Source organism: Nanorana parkeri, unplaced genomic scaffold (genome assembly GCF_000935625.1).
Source record: "Nanorana parkeri isolate BGI_ZX_2015 unplaced genomic scaffold, ASM93562v1 scaffold1456, whole genome shotgun sequence".
NCBI lineage: Eukaryota > Metazoa > Chordata > Amphibia > Anura > Dicroglossidae > Nanorana > Nanorana parkeri.
Genome location: NW_017307724.1, coordinates 222139 through 243653, shown reverse-complemented (window position 1 = coordinate 243653; position 21515 = coordinate 222139). Strand labels below are relative to the sequence as shown.

Below are 21515 nucleotides of genomic sequence, written 5' to 3'. Positions count from 1 at the left end.
CTTACACTGCAGCCTTATGTAGTGTGTTGCTGAGGTTAGAAATAGTGTGTTGCTGTCAGTGCGCTCATCAAGAGTAACTGTGAGGGGTTACAGTGTGGAGGCACCAACACCAAAGGCCCATTTTTTACACACCTGTGTGACAGGTATATATAATTTGAAATTTTAGAACAGGATCTAATCCTGCACTCGTCAAGAACAGCTCGCTGGTTACGGTGTGAAGGCACCACCAACACTAAAGGCCTCATTTTAAAGCACCTTTTGTTGCTTTCATCCAATGTCTGCAAAAGAGACACCAGAATGTATCCAAAAAATCTCTAACCTTGTTCTGAGTGTCTTAAAATGTGGCCTCTTCATACAGGCTGCCTCCCCAGGCAGTTGCTTACAAGATTAAATTAATTACCGGCAATTTAAATGTCATTTTTTTAAATTTATGTCAGTTTTGCTGCGGCAGGTTCTATACATCGTACAGATGTGCTACTTTACAGGCGGTTTAAGGGAACCCCCCGGGCACGATATTTAAAGGAATTTTTCATTTTTATTGTTATACTTTAGTAATGTTAAAATTACTGCTCCTTAAAAAACTGTATTTTTTAAAAGTGTTTTTTTTGCATTGATACATGTCCCCCAGGGCAGTACCCAAATCCCCATACCCTTTTTATGGCCAATAACTTGCATATACGCCTTCAAAATGGGGACATTTGATTTTACCAGTTCTGGCCCCATAGACTTTCATTCTAAGTTCTTGTAAGAACGTTTTCCCTGTTCTAAAGTTCTTATTAACTCAGGTGTGTTCAGCCCATCACGAATATTATTTTCAAGCAAAAACAATTACTATTGAAGTTAAAAACTTACAGGTCTGTAATTATTTGGTAAATACTTTGATCCCTTTTTAAATATAGCCACCACATTGGCCTTGCACCAATCCATCGATACCAAGCCGGTCATTAGAGAGTCTCTAAAAATTAGATACAATGGCTTTAAAAATAAACAGCTCAATTCTTTGAGGACACGTGGGTGTAAGCCATGGTGCTTTGTTCACCTTAATTTTGTCTGTTTCTGGACCATATCAATAGTCAGCCATTGTGGTTCATTAGAGGCTGTGGCACTGTCATCCCCATTATTGACTTGTGTTACATCCTGTTCCTTGGTGTGCACAGAGCTGAATAAACTATTTAATAGAGTTGCCTTCTCTTTGTCCCCAGTTACCAACTCCGAGTAATCTTTTAAGGTGCCTACATGCTCAGACCTGTTTTTTTTTTTTTACTATTAATATATTTAAAGAATTTTTGGGGGTTTGTCTTGCACTCTTTTGCAACTTGTTGTTCGTTTTGAATCTTTCAAAGCTTGATTTCCTTTTTAAATATTTTGTTATATTCTTTGTAGCTTTCAAATGACGACAGTGTTCCTTCATTTTTATATTTTTTAATAGCCCTTTTCTTATTGTTTATGGGGTTTTTTAACATTGGATGTGAGCCACATGGATTTTACTGTTAGCCTTTTAAACTTATTGCTTACAGGAATATATTTTGATGTTTGCAAACAATTGATTTGAAAACATTCCCATTTTTGTTCAGTGTTTTTTGATGCATATATTCCCTCCCAGTTAAAGTCTTCAAGAGCAGCCCTCAGCATGGTAAAAATTGCTCTCCTGAAGTTGTGTTTTTATTTTTCCAGTATGTGCAGGTTTACAACTTGGAGTTAAATGAAATCATATTATGGTCACTGCTACCCAGATGTTCTTTTATATGAATATTTGTAATACGCTCTGCATTGTTTAAGATTACCAGATCCAGCAGAGCATCATTTCTAGTGGTGGCTTCTACAAACTACTATAAAATTGTCATGTAATAAGTTTATAAATGTTCACCCTTTTACTGTTTCATCAGTGCCATTAATGTCGGTTAATGTTAGCCCTTTCTATCTGTATAAGGAGCGGAGTCTCTATCTCTTCATTGGTACTGGGGGGCCTGTAACAAACTCCAATAATTACCTTTGCGTTATGCATACCAGTATACACCTCCACCCATAACGCCTCAGCACCATCACACTCACCATCAACAAAGTCCTCTTTCCTACTCACTTTTAGATCACTTCTCACATAGGAGACAAATACCGCTACATTTTCGTTTTGACATCACTGGTTGCTAGGAACACCGGTGGTCCTAGCAACCAATGACTGTGGAGATGTGGATATCGGACATCATTGGTTGTTAGGATGCCAGTAGTCCTAGCATAACCGCTGGGTAATGGCTAGCAGTGGATGCTTTAGCATCAGAGTTCAGCGAATCCACTATCAGCCAGACATAACGCAGCGCAGTGGTGCAATGGTGTGGACAGAACTGCCACTCGGTCCATATCTGGACTGTAGTCTGCCATTTAGTGAATATATTGAAAATTAACAGTAGCAGGTAAATTAGTTAAAAGAAATAAAAAAAGGACAGTGTGGATGGATATAGGTAAATAAAAGTTCTCAATTTAAATTTCAGCTTTGTTCTAAAATAACCCCCTTCTTCTTAACCCCCTCCCAATACATTCGGATGTACTCTCTTTCAGGTCTGTACTTACCTCTTCCAACAGCTGCAGCCTCTTGTGCTGAACTTGTACGTTAAAGTGGACTTACATTTTTTAGTTCAAGATTTGCTATGTTATAGTAAACATCTAGTAATGCTAAGTTTGCCATACCAGTACTTTGAAAAATGTACCTTGTTTTGAATTCCTCCTGAAAAATAGTTCAGCTTATGCTATATGCCTAGACACTACTGCCCATGTGTCTCATAGCTCTGCATCTGCAATGTGAGATCTAAGGCACTGCTGCCTCTGACTTCCAGTATCAAGAGATTTGGAGTGAGATTGGTGATATCACTACTGTGCAGAATAAGGCTTGGTAAGGCAGCAATACAGAAAGATCAACTGCTGGGAGACCACAGGCAATACTTGTGATTACTCCTTTGCTCTGTGGCTGCCTTTTTTTGGGCACCAAGGTTCAGTTCCCTTTTTATGCTTGAGAAATGGCGAGAGAGTAAAATATCTCTAGGGTTGAATACTGAAAAATGGCCTGGATGGGAAGGGGGTTTAACACCGCGGATGTCAACTGGTTAAACAATATCTTCACTGTATTGCAATAGAAAATAGCAGATTATTGTGTAAACACATACTTGTTGTTGTCTCCACAACACAGACACTAATCATTCTTTAGTTCCAAGATACGAACTAGGAGGGTTAATTAGACTTCCTTAGATAACACAGGAAAGCTCTAAATTTCTGACATAATCAAAAGGCATGTTTTTGGCACTTATTGAGCAGATATAACAACCCATTTTAATTATATACTTAACATAGCAAAAAGGTAGGCAATAAGACAAGCTCATTGTTAGAGTTTACATACACTCTAAGGTTTGCGTTTATACATGTTAGGGGCCCATACCTCACATATCTATTATATATTTATTGCAGGTCAGACAACATCATTATCAAGGTGTTCCAAAATACCAACCACAAAAGCCACCTGTGCCAGGCAGAAGGAGAAGAAGCCATCTGAGGTTTGTCATCTTTTGCTCACATTTTAAAGATTCCACTACATATCTATCATTATATATTCATGCAGGCTGATCCTAGATAGCCTGTCAGCACAGCTGCAGTTTGATGACTCATGCAGCCCTGAATTTATTTGTAAGAAATAACAAAATTTAAAGTAGTCATTGAGGATTATTTACTCCTGCTGGAAATCAAATAAGTTATTTTTCTCTTTAGAGCCCAGCACATTTGTCACTTCAGTGTATCATTTTATTTAACGTTCTATAGTAAGTGCTGAAAGTCTCTAAGCATGTTTTTGTTTCTGTTTTCCCTTTCGTAAATTAAGAATGTAGGAGGACTAAAGCCATTCTGTGTGTGCAGTTTGTAGTAATGTTTGTTGCGGCAAATGCTGGGCTTTGTACTGACTTGTTTTTTAAATAGATATTTTATAAACCTGACTAGTTGTATTTTGTTTCGGTGGACTGCAGTGTAGACAGTTCTGAGCAAAAAATATCAATAAAACAGCCTTATGAAAGGAAATGCCACCCTTTTCATATTACAGTTTTGGGTGGATGCTGACAGGCAAATCACCTACTGTCTTCTTGCATTAACCTGGGAATCCAGTATCTTCGGCAGCTCTTGCCATTATTGTCTCATTTGTCTTTAACCTGAGTTAGGTTGTCTCATGCGCCCTGACACGTACTTTATAGCAGTGATTCGAAAATTTGTCAGAAAGAGGAAAACGTTCTCATTTGGGCTGCAGTTGAGCAAGCCATCTATCAGTATGTGGACGGTAGAAATGGAAGGAAGAACTTGTGGATTTTAGTGATTTCAACATTGAATACATTTTAATTACTTAATGCATTCACTTTTCCTGGAATTATCCTTTTAAATGTACAGTCCAGGCAAGACAGAAAGGTACACTTTAAATGTTCGTGGTATACCAACCAAAACTAGAACCTGGCATTCCAGTGGTACTAAAAATTCCTTAAAACAAACTCAAACCTTGTAGGGCTAAGCTACAGCTTCAGTTTAATGCACGCCCCACCAGTAGCACATGCTTACCATTCCTTAACGCCTCCACTGCTCTGTTCACCTACTGGGAGGAAAGTAAAATACCTGGTATGTCTGTAAATGGGGGAGCATGGAATTCCCATGAAAGAGTGCTGGCTGTCAAGTTCTCAGCATTGTCACATGGAGGAAATGAGCAAGTCCTCAGCTCTATGTAAAAACATGCAGCTGGTGAGGCCAGAATTAAAGTGAACTTGTTGCTTTGCTATGATTCAGGACTACGGGGAGCATCACCATTGTGGTACCGATTAACTTCCCTATGCTGCAATGCATTGCTGATCACCCCATATTAATTGAGAACGTTTGTCCCAAGAGGGAAGGGGCGCAACAGACTAAATAACAATCATACTTACCCCTGCTTTAAACCCTCTTTTCTGTTAGCTATAGGGACTGCTGGGGAATTACATATTAAAAAAAGAATGTGTAATTTTTGTGGTTTTAGATCATAGTTTTTAATAGAGGTGCACCAAAATGAAAATGTCAAAATCTAAATTAAAAAAAATGTCAGGCCGAAACCAAAAATGCTTATTTTAACTTTCTAATTTATTTAATATTTTAATTAATTTATTTTTTATAAACTTTTTAAAAAAAATTATATATTTTTTTAAAAAATTTGTATTTTTTATTTTACTTTTAGGGTCTTCGGGGAAATATTAGTGGTCTAAACAGACCCTTGATATTTCCCTTTTAAAATAATAAAAGAGATTGAGGACACAGAGTCCTTAATCTCTTTTTCTGCAGCCCCTTTTATAAATGAACCGGAATCCTCTATAAGTGTTCCTGTTCATTCATAACATGAGAACATAGTGTTTACTATAACCACATTCATGAATGAACAGGAGGTGATGTAGATCACTTCCCATTCATTCATAATTGGGGATATAGTCAACATACCATGTCCTCAATTATTTACAAACACTCAGGGATCAATGAGTGTTTGTACTTACTCTCCTTCCTGACAGCTGTCACAGGAGGCTAAGCGAGCGATGCGGGAGGAGAGCTCAGCCTCCTGTGACAGCGCTGGCGGTCTCTGCCAACACACTGCTCTCCTCTGATCTGTGACAAGAGGCCGAGCGGTGTGGGAGGAGAGACGCCGGCCGCGCACAGCACTCTCCTCCTGTGACAAATCTCCTCCCCGCTGGGACACAGAGCACCCAGGGGGAGGAGAGAAAGAATGGATGCACCACTGTATTGGCCAGAAAATGGCACTTTCGGCATTATGCCAAAAGTGCCATTTTCGACCGATACGTTTTGGCGGCCGATATATTGGTGCATCCAAAAAGACAATATTCCCCTAAGCCAAGAAATCCCAAGATTGGAGCTGTCTAGTAATGGAGTAATACAGTAAGTATATATAACAATATTTAATGAGTTAGAAAAGATATTACAAAACATTAAATCACCTACTACAAGACATCTAAAATAAATTAAAATCGAAGACCGACCTCCTAGGATAACCCAATTTAAAGTGGTGAGGGTGATGATTTGCTAACCACCTGAGTAGCAAAAAGTCATTGATACAAGCACAAGTGCTGTGTTGGAAAACAGATACAATTGTATCAAAGAGTTACTCACTTCTGATGTGGCTCGATTGAGAGGCAGTCCCTGTGAGATTATGTGTTAAGTATGGATAAGTTGTTTCAAAAAGGAGCATATCTTGATGTTGGTTTGTAGCTCCAGAAGATTATCTCACTCAGATTCTGTACAAGCACAGGGTGTCTTTCACAGTTCGTTTGAACTGACACTAGCCCGCGGGATTGAAAGCACTTCCCAACCGTAGCGGAGTCAACGGACTTCTTCCAGCAAGTGCGGCCGCACAATAAAATGAAGGTGGGTGAAATCCCAAAGGTAAAATGTCCGAGTCACATCGGATCTGGAGTCTGCCTGTAGTCCAGTAGCATGAGCAAGTGTGTTCCACTCAGTTTGGGCTTCAAGCTGCAGAGTCCGCTGCTGCTATGTTGTAGTGGTGCCCAAGCAGGCTTAACTCAAATCGTATCAGGTGTTAGAACATCTTCATTCACCCGACGGCGTATAAGGAGTAAATCCTGGGTGTCCAAGGAGGTCTGAAGACACGTTCTCCCTAACGCGTTTCCCCCCAACCAATGGGGCTTTCTCAGAGGGACGTGTAATCAGTGTCTTGCAGAGGCGAATTATATAGCTCCTTGATGAGAGCTCTAATGAGATCCAGATATTCAAAGTGGTTGATGAGCCATTATTGAATTGAAGCCGGCTCATTTCTTCATAAGGGATTGTTGTAAGGGCGCCCGTGAAGCCCTACATATATATACACCCCGGTCCATCATCATTGGTTTTATATATCCGAAGGACTAACATTTGTGGATCATTATACACATGGAATAATACTACTTCAAACACTGTCCGTCAGTGTGCAGCTCCTTAAAACACAGCACACCCACGGGCTTGCTGAGGAGTAGATTTATACAGGGGCACTCTAACCGAGATCACCCTAGATCTATGGGCATCAATTTAGATCAGTTACAGTCATATACAATCAAAAACATACAGAGTCCCATGTATGATAATACAGACATAGAATAATACTAATTGCAACCCTGTCCGTCAGTGTGCAGCTCCTTAAAACACAGCACACCCACGGGCTTGCTGAGGAGTAGATTTATACAGGGGCACTCTAACCGAGATCACCCTAGATCTATGGGCATCAATTTAGATCAGTTACAGTCATATACAATCAAAAACATACAGAGTCCCATGTATGATAATACAGACATAGAATAATACTAATTGCAACCCTGTCCGTCAGTGTGCAGCTCCCCAAGCACAGCACAACGACGGACTTGCTGGAGAGTAAATTAATAAAGGGACACTCTACCAGAGATCGCCCTAAATCTATGGATGTAAATCTAGTCACAAAATATGTAGAATCCCCGTATGATCTAGATGGATGATCAAAAAAGGAAGTTAGTCCAACTTTATTTCGATTTTAACCAACGTTTTGAACCTTGAGGTAACAAATGTGTTGTAAGGTAAAAAATGTGTACAAATCAGGAAGCACTATGTTTGACATGCAGACAGGTCAGAGGTAGCACCTCATAGGATTCCATCTGATGGATCCACATACACTCTCTTTGTAGGAGAAGCTTATCCCAGTCACCCCCCCCGTCTGTGTTGGTGGACTCTATCCAGTGCAAAGAAGAAGCGAAGTCTGTCGGCTTGTCCATTGTGTATGTTTACAAAGTGTCTTACTATAGGTGATCTCAGATCTCGGGCCGATAGGTCAGCCAGATGATCAGCCAGATGATCAGAGATCCTGTTCTTGAGCATGTGTTTAGTTTTACCAACATAATACATGTCGCATCTACACAACATTAAGTAAATCACCCCCTTTGTCTCGCAGTTTACAAAATGGCGAACCTTAAAACGTTTCCCCCGGGGGGTGGTTATTTCTGTCCCAGTTTGGACAAAATAATCGACAGAATTTGCACCTCTGACAGTGGAAGATGCCCTTGTATTTGCAGCAGGTGCCACTACTATTAACGAACTCACTATTTGTGAGTTTATCTTTTAAGGAGGGGCAACGTCGGTATGTGATGGTGGGTTTGATATTAAGGAACTTTGAAATTCTAACATCTCTAGTTAGGCAATGCCAGTGTTTTTCAAGGATCCTTGATACCTCACTGTGCTGGTTATTAAAAGTCAAAATTAATTTTACCAGAGGGTCTTCTTTTTCATTAGATTTAAATTTGAATACATTTTTATCTTTGTTTGTATTCTTGCTTTTATTCTTATTTTTAGTCATTCCAGGTCCACCCTTGGCTCTTTGATATGATTTTTTCAGAATTTTATTAGTGTAACCCCTCGCCCGTAGCCTCATCCTTAGGTTCTGAGCCTCCCTTTCAAAGTCGGCATCGATGGTACAGTTCCTCCTAATCCTTAGATATTGGCCATACGGAATACTATTTTTCAGGCCTTGGGGATGGGCACTGCTTGCCTCAAGGATGGCATTACCGGCCGTGTCCTTTCTATACAGACTGGTGTACAGGACCCCCTCACTGTCCTTACACACCAGAATGTCTAGAAACGGTAATCTGCTGCTATCAACGGTCATCGTGAATCTTAGGTTATAGGTGTTAAAATTAAGAATGTCAACGAAGTCCCTCAATAGATCCTCCCCCCCTGTCCACAACATCAGGATATCATCTATGTACCTGTGCCATGATAGCACAGGTACATAGACAAGTCCTCCCTGGCCCACATCTCGTGTTCCCATCCACCTAGATATAGATTGGCATAGGAGGGAGCACATTTAGTTCCCATAGCAGTGCCCTGTTTTTGCAAATAATATTGGTTATCAAAAAGGAAGACATTGTGGGTCAAAACAAACTCCAGAAGTCTCAGCAAAAAGGCATTATGCATATTTTCACTAATCCCCAGGGTGGCCAAAAATCTTCCGGCCATTTCCAGTCCCATGGAGTGTGGAATCGATGAATAAAGGGCCTCAACATCCAGGCCTACCAAGAAAGTGTCTGGAGGCACTTCTAGATCTTGGATCAAAGAGATTAGATATGGAGTGTCTCTAAACATATGAGGCCAGGGATTCGACGTGAGGTTTAAGGAAATGGTCTATGTAGAAACTCACATTTTCAGTCAGCTACCCACACCCGGAAACTATGGGCCTCCCAGGGGGTTTCACTAGCGATTTGTGGATTTTTGGAGGGCATAAAGGACTTGGGTTCTGGGGAATGGAACTTTTAGAAAAACCAGTGTATCCTTATCTATGAGGTCCAGATCGAAGGCCTCTTCCAGTATATTTTCTAAATTTGTTTGAAAGGATCCGATTATTGATGCTTCTATACGTTGATACCAAGCTTTATTATCTAGGATCCTCTTGACCATTTCTGTGTAATATTCGCTGGTCATAATGACCACATTTCCGCCCTTGTCTGCCGGTTTGATCACTTTTTTTGTTGCTTTTGAGGTCTTCCAAAGCAATTATTTCTGAGGGGGTGAGATTGTCATCCTTAATTCTAATGGGCAAAGCTTCCATGACATCTTCACTCACCCTTTTCACAAAGTTCCAGATGTTAATATTCTGAGACAAGGGCAGAAACGTTTTTGATTTGCGTTTAAACGGTCGTTTGATAGAGGGGGCAATTTCTGCCTCATTATCTTCGTCTTCTGAAATATGTCCCTCCTCCCAGAGATCCTGTAGATCTCTGAGTGCCCTATAATCGTTTCTGGAGAAATCCTTCCAATCATTGAGAATACCCCCCAAAAGGTAAGCTTCCCTTATCATGTGTTTGCTTTAGTAAAAGCCTACGTGCAAAGAGATTAACATCCTTAATAATTTCAAACCTATCCGGTGATGCCTCCGGACAGAAAGTTAGTCCCTTTGAAATCAATCCTAATTGTACCTCAGTGAATATATATGGGCCTAAGTTAATGACTTGTAAGTTGTTTATTGAGGACGCTTGAGAAGATATTGGTCCACGATTGTTTTTTTCGTGCTGGTTAGGTTTGGGGGGGGGGGGGCCCCATTTTTTTTTCCCTGGGGGGGGGCCCCCCCCTTTTGGGGGGTCCATTTTCTTTCTCCTAGGTGTGGGACCCCCTCCTTTGGAGTGGGTGGGGGTCCCAAGATTCTTCCTGTCTAGTCATGTGTTGTTGCATCCCTTTATTTCTGGTGTCCATCCCGGGGTTTACAGAGTTATATATGTGTTTGCCCTGTCCTGCTTTGGAGTCCTTCCAAGTGGCTCCATTCCTGTGTGTTTTTTTCTGTGAGCGCGTATTATATTTCCATTGGCGGGGTTGGTGGTTGGGGGTTTCCGTTCCCTCCGATTGGGTATCTCCACCATCCCCCCTTCTCCTACTCTTGTATGTGTCCTCAGCATTTAGGGTCTTATTTCTACTCCAGTTTTTGTGTTGTCCCCATCTATATGCCATACCCCCTGCATAGGCATTCCTATCCCTTTCAAATTTGGAATCCTTAATATTTACTAGATCTCTATTATAGGATTCCACCTGTAAATTTAGATCTGTCACAACATTGTCCAAGTCCTCGTAGTGTCTGAAGGTTTCAAATTCAGTGCCTAGGGTATTCAGAAGTGTATCAGCTTCTTTTAATTCCCCGTTATATCCATCAGACGGAATCCTATGAGGCACCAGGGCTGAATGACATGATCAACTTTAGCTGCTACCTCTGACCTGTCTGCATGTCAAACATAGTGCTTCCTGATTTGTACACATTTTTTACCTTACAACACATTTGTTACCTCAAGGTTCAATACGTTGGTCAAAATCGAAATAAAGTTGGACTAACTTCCTTTTTGATCATCCATCTAGATCATACAGGGGATTCTACATATTTTGTGACTATATTTACATCCATAGATTTAGGGCGATCTCTGGTAGAGTGTCCCTTTATTAATTTACTCTCCAGCAAGTCCGTCGGTGTGCTGTGCTTGTGGAGCTGCACACTGACGGACAGGGTTGGAATTAGTATTATTCTATGTCTGTATTATCATACATGGGACTCTGTATGTTTTTGATTGTATATGACTATATTTGATCAAGTCCGTGTCTACAGATCAAGGGTGACCTCGTTTAGAGTGCCCCTTTATAAACATATTCCTCAGCAAGTCTGCCGGTGTGCAGTGTTTTGGGAGCTGCACACTGACGGACAATGTGTGGAATTAGCATTATTCTTTGTCTGTATTATCACATATGGGACTCTGTATTTTTTTGATTGTATATGACTGTAACTGATCTAAATTGATGCCCATAGATCTAGGGTGATCTCGGTTAGAGTGCCCCTGTATAAATCTACTCCTCAGCAAGCCCGTGGGTGTGCTGTGTTTAAAAGGAGCTGCACACTGACGGACAGTTTTTGAAGTAGTATTATTCCTGGCTGGGCTGCAGCTGCGGGTGGAGGAACTCGGGCTGAGAGATGGACGTGTCTGGGCCAGTGTCCGTGCCGTGGTGATGATGCAGGATGGAGAATCGGCCGGGATGGTGGTAAGGTGAGGAAGGATCAGGTTGGTAAGGTAGTGGGTGAAAGCTCGGGAGCAACGCGTTTCGAGGATGTTAACTCTTTGTCAAGCTCATTAGGAATGGTGTCCATTGGACAAAGAGGTACAACATAGCAGCAGCGGACTCTGCAGCTTGAAGCCCAAACTGAGTGGAACACACTTGCTCATGCTACTGGATTACAGGCAGACTACAGATCCGATGTGACTCGGACATTTTACCTTTGGGATTTCACCCACCTTCATTTTATTGTGCGGCTGCATTTGCTGGAAGAAGTCCGTTGACTCCGCTACGGATTGGGAAGTGCTTTCAATCCTGCGGGCTAGTGTCAGTTCAAACGAACTGTGAAAGACACCCTGTGCTTGTACAGAATCTGAGTGAGATAATCTTCTGGAGCTACAAACCAACATCAAGATATGCTCCTTTGAAACAGCTTATCCATACTTAACACATAATCTCACAGGGACTGCCTCTCAATCGAGCCACATCAGAAGTGAGTAACTCTTTGATACAATTGTATCTGTTTTCCAACACAGCACTTGTGCTTGTATCAATGACTTTTTGCTACTCAGGTGGTTAGCAAATCATCACCCTCACCACTTTAAATTGGGTTATCCTAGGAGGTCGGTCTTCGATTTTAATTGATTTTAGATGTCTTGTAGTAGGCGATTTAATGTTTTGTAATATCTTTTTCGAACTCATTAAATATTGTGTATATATATATATACATATACATTACATATACATATACATACATACACACACACACTTACTGTATTACTCCATTACTAGACAGCTCCAATCTTGGGATTTCTTGGCTTAGGGGAATATTGTCTTTTTGAATATGATTATTGGAACCCAGGAGATTAGTCTATACCATAAATAATTGTTATTTATAGCACAACTCCTTTTCCCCTATTTGTTGATATTGGTGCATCCCTAGTTTTTAGATAATAGTAGTTTTAGAAAGAAAGAATATGTTAATGTGATGAACTTTAGTAATTTTACCAGTGTTTATTAATGGGTATAAAAACATAATTTTGATGTTAGTTTGTCATGGTATGGGTACATGGAGTAATGATATTTGCTTGTTACATATGCAGGCTTCTATCTTAGTACTACAACACAGTGATTGTGCCTTGCTATTTCACTTTGCCTCAGTGCAGGTTTGTCAGTCTGCTCAAATTAATATTTTTAGCAGTCTCTTTATTGTTTTATCTTTTTATTAGCATCTTTGTTGAAAAACCGCTAAGTGCACTTGTCTAACACATTTAACCACTTAAATCTGCAGCCCTGTATATGAAATAGCCTCTTAATTGTACTGAAAAGAGAAAACTAAAACATGCAGTGTAATTGACTATAGCAGGTTGTAAGTCAAAGCAGCTCCTCACCCGCTATTTATAAGATTCATCAAACACTATTATCAGTGATCCTACAGTGTTTATGAGCACTTGCATGTTTTGCCATAAGCAGTGCCAAGCTTTTCTGTAGAACATGTTCCTTTTGATATGCAAGCAGGTTTGAGCAAACTTTTTAATTGCCTTCTCTATAACCCCCAAAAATACCTATAATTTAGTATATGTAAAGCTGGTGAGGAGAACCAACGGGTATTTACAAATAAATATGCATTTTTGTATTGAATGTCTGTAAGTACTATCCTTCTCTTTACCATAGCGATCTAGACTTTTTGAAACTTGCTTATTGAAGATACCTATAGGATGAAGTACATCCTATGTTCTACATAGGGTGTACTTCCTTAACCGACACAATTTCACTCAGTCCTATGAATATGCACTTCATTGTGTCACAATCTTCACAGAGCCTGCCTTCTGAACCACTACTCAACATCTGAACAATGTAACATGATTTTTGTAACATCATCATTGCTTGCTGGAAGCATTGCATTATGTTCTATGTAGTCTTGAGAAATTGAGATTCCATCATATCAAGCAGTAGGTAAAAAAGACAAAGCACACTGGGATTCCAAGAAGTTGTTAAAGTGATGAGCAGATAGAAGACAGCACTCAATAAATGTTAGTTGAATCAGATAAGTTGGGTTTCATATGTAGGGTACCACATCCAATATCAAAATATAGAGAAAATGAAATTTGCACCAGCGGAATTTTAAAGTACCCAACAAGGAACAATGTTTAAGATCTAAAAGGCAAGCCTTTTTTTCATACGTCTTACATATAGTAAAATCATGTGAATATAATTTAAAAATGGCACCCTCATAAAGCTTTATTCTCTCACTCAATCCTACACCAAATGCCTTCTTTACAAGCATACACTTGTCCTTGTATAACAATAGTTTCCAACATGTGTTACATTATAGTAGAGACATATGGATGGATTATAACTCAAATACTCAAATAGGGGAATTTATCCAAACTGGAGCAGACAAAATCTGGAGCAGTTGCCCATAACAACCAATCAGCTTCTATCTTAAGGTTGTTCAGTTAAGATTTGAAAAAGAAATAGAGAACCTGATTGGTTGCCATGCACAGCTGCTCAAGATTTTGTCTGCTCAAGTTTTGATGAATTCCCCTTCAGTGTTTAACAGAAAAATCTGCTTCCTTAGGAGCAATGTGAGACGTTTCTACAACTGCATAAAACATAAACATTAATACTGGTTACAAAAATATGTAAATGCGACACACTACTTTTTTCTCTATGATTGTAACAAACATAATTGGTCTTACTGAAACATTTCAAAATCACAGTGGAGCCACGATTGTGAAGATGTTGCTGGGCAAGCATGGGGACCGACCACCAATTCACCCCACACCTTAGGATTCCCATGAAGTGTACATCTAATATCATAATATATATTTATATATCAACCTTTGATAAAACCTTTGATTTTCTTGTAATAATGTTTAGGGGGTCAGTGAACAATATGAAGGGGTTGATGGGCTGAGGAGTTTGGGGATCCCTGGCTTAATATCTGCTAAAGCCTTCCATGTTAACAAGTTTAGTGCCCATTTTATCTATCATTCTTTGAAGCATACTGCTTGACCTAAACTACAAGTGGGCTTTAGAGTTTAGCTTTTTTGTTTTTCTTGGTTTGAATATATAATTCAATTGACAAAATTGGCAGTAGTTTGTTGGAAGATGAATTTTGAAGGAACATTTGGGTGCGGTATTAAAGCGGGCCTTTATACTCAAAAATCAAATTCCATCAATGCATCCCTTCATGTTTGATGATTAATAATAACAGACATGTCCGGTGTAAAATGCTGTGATTTTGAAATACTTACACTTGAGTATTCACTTCCTGCTTTGAAAGGGCAAAATGACTTCAGTTTGCCAAAACAATGCACACTGCCTTGTCATCAGCAGAGCACTGCTGGGAAATCTCATCTGTAATCTCACGAGATCTCAGGGAAAGGCATTTTCCTCCCCTGAGATTATGTGCATAGTCACATGTCTAGTCACATGTGCCAGAAATCCAGGAAGAAAAAGGAGAGCTAGTAATCTGCTCTTAAACGTGGCCACTGTCAGAAGACTGGGGAAGAAAAGAGAAATAAGGTATGCAAAGCCAGTAATTATCTAGAAGTATATCTGTTTGTAGATTGTCCTTACTAAGCATTTCTAAAAGGTGTATTTGTTGTTATTTTAAAAGATATGGGTAAAAGGTACACTTTAAAACAGTAATGGAAAAAAAGGCAAGTAAACTCCATCCAAAGCAAATGTTATGTATTCATAAGCTCTTGTTTACTCTTTTTTTTTTTCGTTCCATAAGCTTTATTATTTTCCAAATGATATGACATACAACATTTATACAAAAATAAATAACAAACACATAATTATACCATTAATATTCCATCAGAAATGTATTTTTATTAAATCAACTTATCTATTGAGCTTATATATTATACTATGATTCTTACTATTTAAAAAACACACATGCGATTCACCAGTGAGTTATCATTTATCCCTTGTTCAGATAAGAGCCATTCTTTCCAGAGTTCCGTGAATTTCACTGCTTTTCCACTATGCCAAAATAATAACTTTTCCCTTTCCAACATTATCAACCATTTTAATCCAGTGCTTATACATAGGTGGGCTAGGCGAGATCCATTTCTGCTCTGTTTTCTAGCCATAAGCAACACCTAGTGATAGGCACAAGATCTCAGAAATTGCCCAAGTCCTCTGGCAGAATTCCTAGAACACAAATACTCTGGTCCATCTCCAGGTTAATTGAATATATTTTATTTATCATTTTAATTATATTCTTCCAATATCTAAATAATTTAGGACAGTGCCATAATAAGTGTATTAATGTGCCTTCTAAATGCCCACACCTTTTACAAGAGGGATCTTGCAAAACCCCATTGAAATAATTGTTTTGGTGTGCCCGGTGTAGAATAAATAATTGTGTCAACCTATGTGTAGCCGAAAGTGAACAGCTCGGGACTATTTTCATTGCTTTTTCCCATTCTTCCTTACTCAACTCCCCAATATCCTGGTGCCATCCCTTCTGCCCTCGAAAAACTACATTACTTCTATCCCCCTTTAACAATTTGCGATACATTTTTGCTACAATATCTTGTTTTTCACCCTTAGCTTGGGCTACCAGGTTCATCCAGGAGGGTGTGTTACATATAATTTCCGATATGCGGTTCTGCGTCTGCAGTGCATGACGTAATTGCTAATATTGGTAAAAACATGATTTCTGTAGCTTATAGTGCGTTTGTAACTCAGAGTTTTAATTGTTGTACCTTCGTAAACTTGGTGTATATATTTCAGCCCTTTTTGTTCCCAATTTCCAAACCCAGTCAGCTTATGTACTTCCTGCAACTTAGAATTGTGCCATAGAGGTGTATAATTCGTATACCCCCTGTGTTGCGCATTTATCTTAAGTGAGTCCCATACTTTCTGCATCAATTTTAGTCTTAGAAGATTTTCTCCTTTATGTGTTTACGTGGCGACGCGCGTGCTCGCGGGGGCCTTTTAAATTTTTTTATTATTATTATTAGATTTATTTTATTTAAATTTAATGTAAAAAACTTTTTTTTTTACTTTGGCTGCTATCACATGGGGGGGCTTACAGGTTTTTTTTTTAATCAATTTTTTTTACTTAACTTTATTGCTATCACACAGCAGCTAACAAGCCCCTGTGTGATAGCATTTGGAGGTGACAGGTTCTCTTTATTGACCTTGTCACCTACAATACAAGAGTTCTAGAACAGCACTATGCTGGAACTCCTGTCACAGGTGAGAGGGGAAGACTGCTCTCCCCTCTCACTGTTTACACGGAGCGGCAAGGTTAGTTTTAACCCTGCCGCTCTGCTCCCCGCTCTCCATCCTGAAGTTAGTGGCCAACAAATTACAGCTCGGCGCCCGGAACTGCATGTTTGAAGTTGGGAGACTTCAAACCGCTGCCACCCCTCTGCTCCCTACCACCACGAGCCTTGTGGGGAATCCGGCCCTGTCCATCATACATCCCCCAACCTGCATCTGTTGTATCTGGTATGCCAGAAAATATTTTTTAAATTGGGGTATGGCTAAGTTTCCTTCATGTTTATTATTTTGTAAATTTGCTAATTTTATCCTAGGGGTTTCCTTATGCCATACTAATTCTCGGATCAAAGTGTCTATCTTCCTAAACACTTTAGCTGGAATCCATACGGGCGAGTTTTGAAAAAAGTACAACCGCGCTAGCCAGATCATTTTGATCGGGTTTGCTCTACCAGTTACCGATAGTGGCAATTTACACCAACTTTTGATCTTTACCTGAAATTTCCCCAATAAGGGCTTAATATTCAAAGGGACATACACTGCTATATTACATGATACTTTGACTCCTAGATATTTAACTGTAGCTTCTATTTGGATTTTCTCTGCACATTGCGGTAAAGGGTACCTCAAAGGGTCAATTGTTAATAGCATAGATTTCTCCCAATTAATTTGAAAGCCTGAGAACTTTCCAAAAAAATCTACTAGATTCATCAGGGCTTCCAATGATTGCTGTGTATCTCCCAAAAATATTAATGCATCATCTGCATATAAGGCAATGTTCTCCTCTCCCGTCTCTCTGATAAAACCTGTCCATGCATCTGAGTTTCTTATTTTTGCTGCCAATGGTTCCAGTGCCATAGCAAATAACGGATGATAAAAGGGCAACCCTGCATGGTGCCTCTGTAAAGTAGGAATGGCTCAGATAATTCTCCAGATAATGCTCTTACATTGGAAAATAGCAGCTTAATCAAAGCTATATACTGTGGTTTGATACCAAATCTTTCAAGAATTCTCCATAAATAGTCCCTTTCTACACAGTCAAATGCTTTGGCCGCATCTAGCGACAATATAGCTCTATTTCCCTAATTTATAGTGGGTAACTGTAAATTAAGAAACAATCTCCTGATATTATTGGATGTTGAGCGAGTTGGGATAAAACCTGCCTGGATGTATTAATTTACCAATAACCTTAGATAATTTTTTTTGCCAGTACCTTAGCAATGGCCTTAATATCTGCTGTTAGCAATGATATTGGTCTATAAGATTCCAAATATCTAGTCTCTTTCTCAGGTTTTGGTATAACCACGATGATGGCCTCCCCATTGACCCCTGCAGCCTCCCCGTTTTACTTGCTTCATTAAAGACTGCCAATAACTCTGGGATGAGAGCATCTTCATTGTTTTAATATATTTCAGATGGTAGTCCATCCACTCCAGCTGCTTTATTTGTAGGTGTTTCCCTAATGACATTACAAAGTTCTTCTTCTGTGATAGGTGCTCCTAGTTCTTTGTTCTCTAATTCTGTCAGTTTTGGAAGATTCACCCCCTCCAGAAAACTTATCAAGTCTTCAGTATTTTATGTGGCCTTACTAGTATATAAAACTTGATAGTAATCCTTAAAGGCATTGACAGTTACATCTGTCTTGGAGGTCGAGCATTCCTGGCCCACAAAAATATTACCGATATAACTAGTAATTCTTTGCGCTTGAGCTATAGTGGACAGGAGATATCCGACCTTCTCTCCTTCCTCGAAGTAGGGTTGTGCAGAAAAAAACCTCTCTCTGCTTTATGTAACAGGTATTGTTTATGAAGTTCTTGACTATTTACCCATGGATACCTATTTGCAATTCGGAGAATTAAGATACTTAGTCTCTTGCCTCTCTTACTGCCTCGGCCAATTCAACTTCCTGTATCCTCGACTTCTTTTTAATCTTAATAATCTTGCTATTAATAATACCCCACAAATAATCTTTAAAGGGAGTACCGTACTATATTTAAAAAAGGTGCAGTTATCTATTTTTAATTAAAAATCCCTGTAGCTGTTGCTTCATTTTATCATGTTCAGTAATAACACACAGCCAATACAGGTTCATGTTCCAAAACTCGCTCTTCCTTCCCCCTTGACTTTGACCATTCTCCTTTGATAGTTCAATTACAGAGACACCCCTTGGTGCATATTGTACATCCCTGAGATATGCTAACATATTCTCTGTCACTAATGCTAGATCTAGCCGAGAGAATGCATCGTAAGCTGTCTTGTCTTGTCTCCGCATTCCACTGTCTCCAAACATAAATCAATCCAATCTCTTGCATATATCCAGCAGACGCTGTTAGTTCTATTTTTCCCTCCCTGTCTTTTAGATCATCTGTATCTAGGAGGGCATTGAAGTAATTGTTAAATCACCTATTACCAACAATGGCATATTGGGTTTATCCCCCATAAATCTCAACAGATCTTTCAATACTCTTGTTGAATACAGGGGGAATATATACAATTGCTAGAACACACATCATCAATTTCACAAAATAAAAACACATATCAACCTTCTGAATCCAGCCATGACTGTCTGCAGAAGAACTTCACTGTGTTTACTGAAATCAACACACTCACTCCCCTAGAGTATGAAGTATGTATGGAGTGGTAATGTGTTCTGTATTGCCAGTGTTTTAAATACCCTATATTTTCCCTTACAATGTGCATCTCCTCCAAACAGACAATCGCCGGGGAGTACATTTTAATTATATCAAACACTGCATATCTCTTTGATGGTTCCCCCAGACCTCTCACATTCCATGAAAAAATTGTCCTCTTGGTAGCCATCAAACTCTACTCATTTTGCCCTTTTAATCCACACTCCTATAAACCATTGTGTCATTTTATGAACCATTGTGTCATATTATTGCATATATTGTTACTGATGGCAAAACAAAAAAATAAAAACTCCTGGGGGACATTATATATGAGGTTGAGGACACATTCCTTTCCATCTTGCATCCACCAGACTACTCACAGAGTCCTTAGTGTAGTGCCTGTACCCAGTGTTCTATTAAAAGAAAATAGCATGCATTATCTTTTTTCTCCTAATGCTCGGGTCTAAGAGAAGGTTCGTTCTTTTCCATCCAGTATGTTACCTCAGCTGGTGTTTCAAAAAATTGCACTGTGTCTCTTAGAACTACTCTAAGAGATGGGGGCAGAGCTTGCCTATGATGGCGGCGGACATGAGTAGCCGAAGCTCCATCTCAGATCCCCAGGCCGTTTGAATAGCCATGGCCGGTTTGATTCAACTCAAAGTCTGCAGTATGGGGGGGGAAGAATGCTCAAAAGAGTGCGGCCTCTAAAACCCCCAGGACGGGCACGATTAGAGGCCTATGGGCTCCAGAACCAATGTTACACAGACGACATGCCACACGAGCGAGTGAAGGAGTTCCTGTTCCGGAGCATTGCGGAGATCAGATGGCGGGAGCAACGGATGATCAAATCAGTTCACCAGTGATGTTGGGGACCTCGTAAGATTCGCATCCAGGTACTGAAATATCGTTTCATACCCTAGCACAATCTCTACCCACGAAAGGAGAACTGACAATTATGTTGAGACACATGGAGGACTCAAAGTCAGATTTGACTACAATTAAATCTGAATTATCTCATGTGTTAAAGAGGGTAGAGGAGACGGAGGAACGATTAGATAAACATGCTAAAGCTATCAAGGAGTTACAAGATCGGAGCAGAGCCTCCGAGATAACTACCAGAATGACATTATATAAGATAGATCAAGAAAATAGAAATAGACGGAATAATTTAAGACTCCGGGGTATTCCTGAAGCTATTGGAGATCGGGAGCTAGCAGACAAGATCAGAGAGACTTGTAATACTATGTTAAATCCTTCACCATCAGCAGAGATGATCTTTGATTGCATTGCTCCCACGAATAATGTGTATTCTCCCACGAATTCTCCCACGAATAATGGGAGGAGAGAGTCCACAGGATGTTATTGTACGGTTTGATTATCATGCAGATAAAGCTCAAATCACGGAATGTTTGAAAAATGCATCAGATCTGGAGATTAATGGAGCTAAAATACAGACATTTTTGGACCTGGCACCCGAGACTCTGGCACATAGGAGGTCCCTTAAACCATTGGTACAGGCGCTACAAGATCAACATATCCCATATAGATGGGGGTTTCCTGCATGCCCTATTGAAATTAGAGAAGGCAGAACAGCAGTCTTGCGTTTCCCTGAGGAATTACTGGAGTTTTGTAGTAAATTAGAAATCACTTCCCCAGGAGTTGCCAGGATGGTTGGAATCTGTACCGAGATTGAGGATGAACTTGAACCATCAGTTGCAAAAACCAAGTCCAAAATAGATCTTGATTAGGAAGAAACTACTTAAGTGTAGTAGGACTGAGTAAGGGAAACCCCTGTAGGGGGGTAAAGTGTTTTTTAATTGTTATTGGTATATATTTGGTATGATATGAATGTGTGGAAGGAGGTGTGTGTGTGTGTGTGTGTGTTTTCTCTCCTTCCCATAGAAGAAATTTTAGAATGCAGAATTTTATTCTGGATTTCTTTGTTATATCTGCGTGTGATGAACTAAACTAAATTATTGCTTTTAGAAGCAATTGTAAAATATAATTAGGCCGGGGGGGGGGATGGGGTAAATCCGCTAAGCAAGACCTAGACAG

The 21515-nt window shown here is 39.7% G+C and overlaps 1 protein-coding gene across 1 annotated transcript in view; it reads left to right on the top strand.

Annotated features, from left to right (window-relative positions):
• LOC108798368 (protein Jade-2-like) overlaps nucleotides 1-21515 on the top strand; it is a 253509-nt gene that overhangs the window by 26289 nt on the left and 205705 nt on the right. The window contains 1 exon segment of the mRNA XM_018570113.1: nucleotides 3454-3539. Within this exon segment, the coding sequence (XP_018425615.1) occupies nucleotides 3454-3539 (86 nt within the window).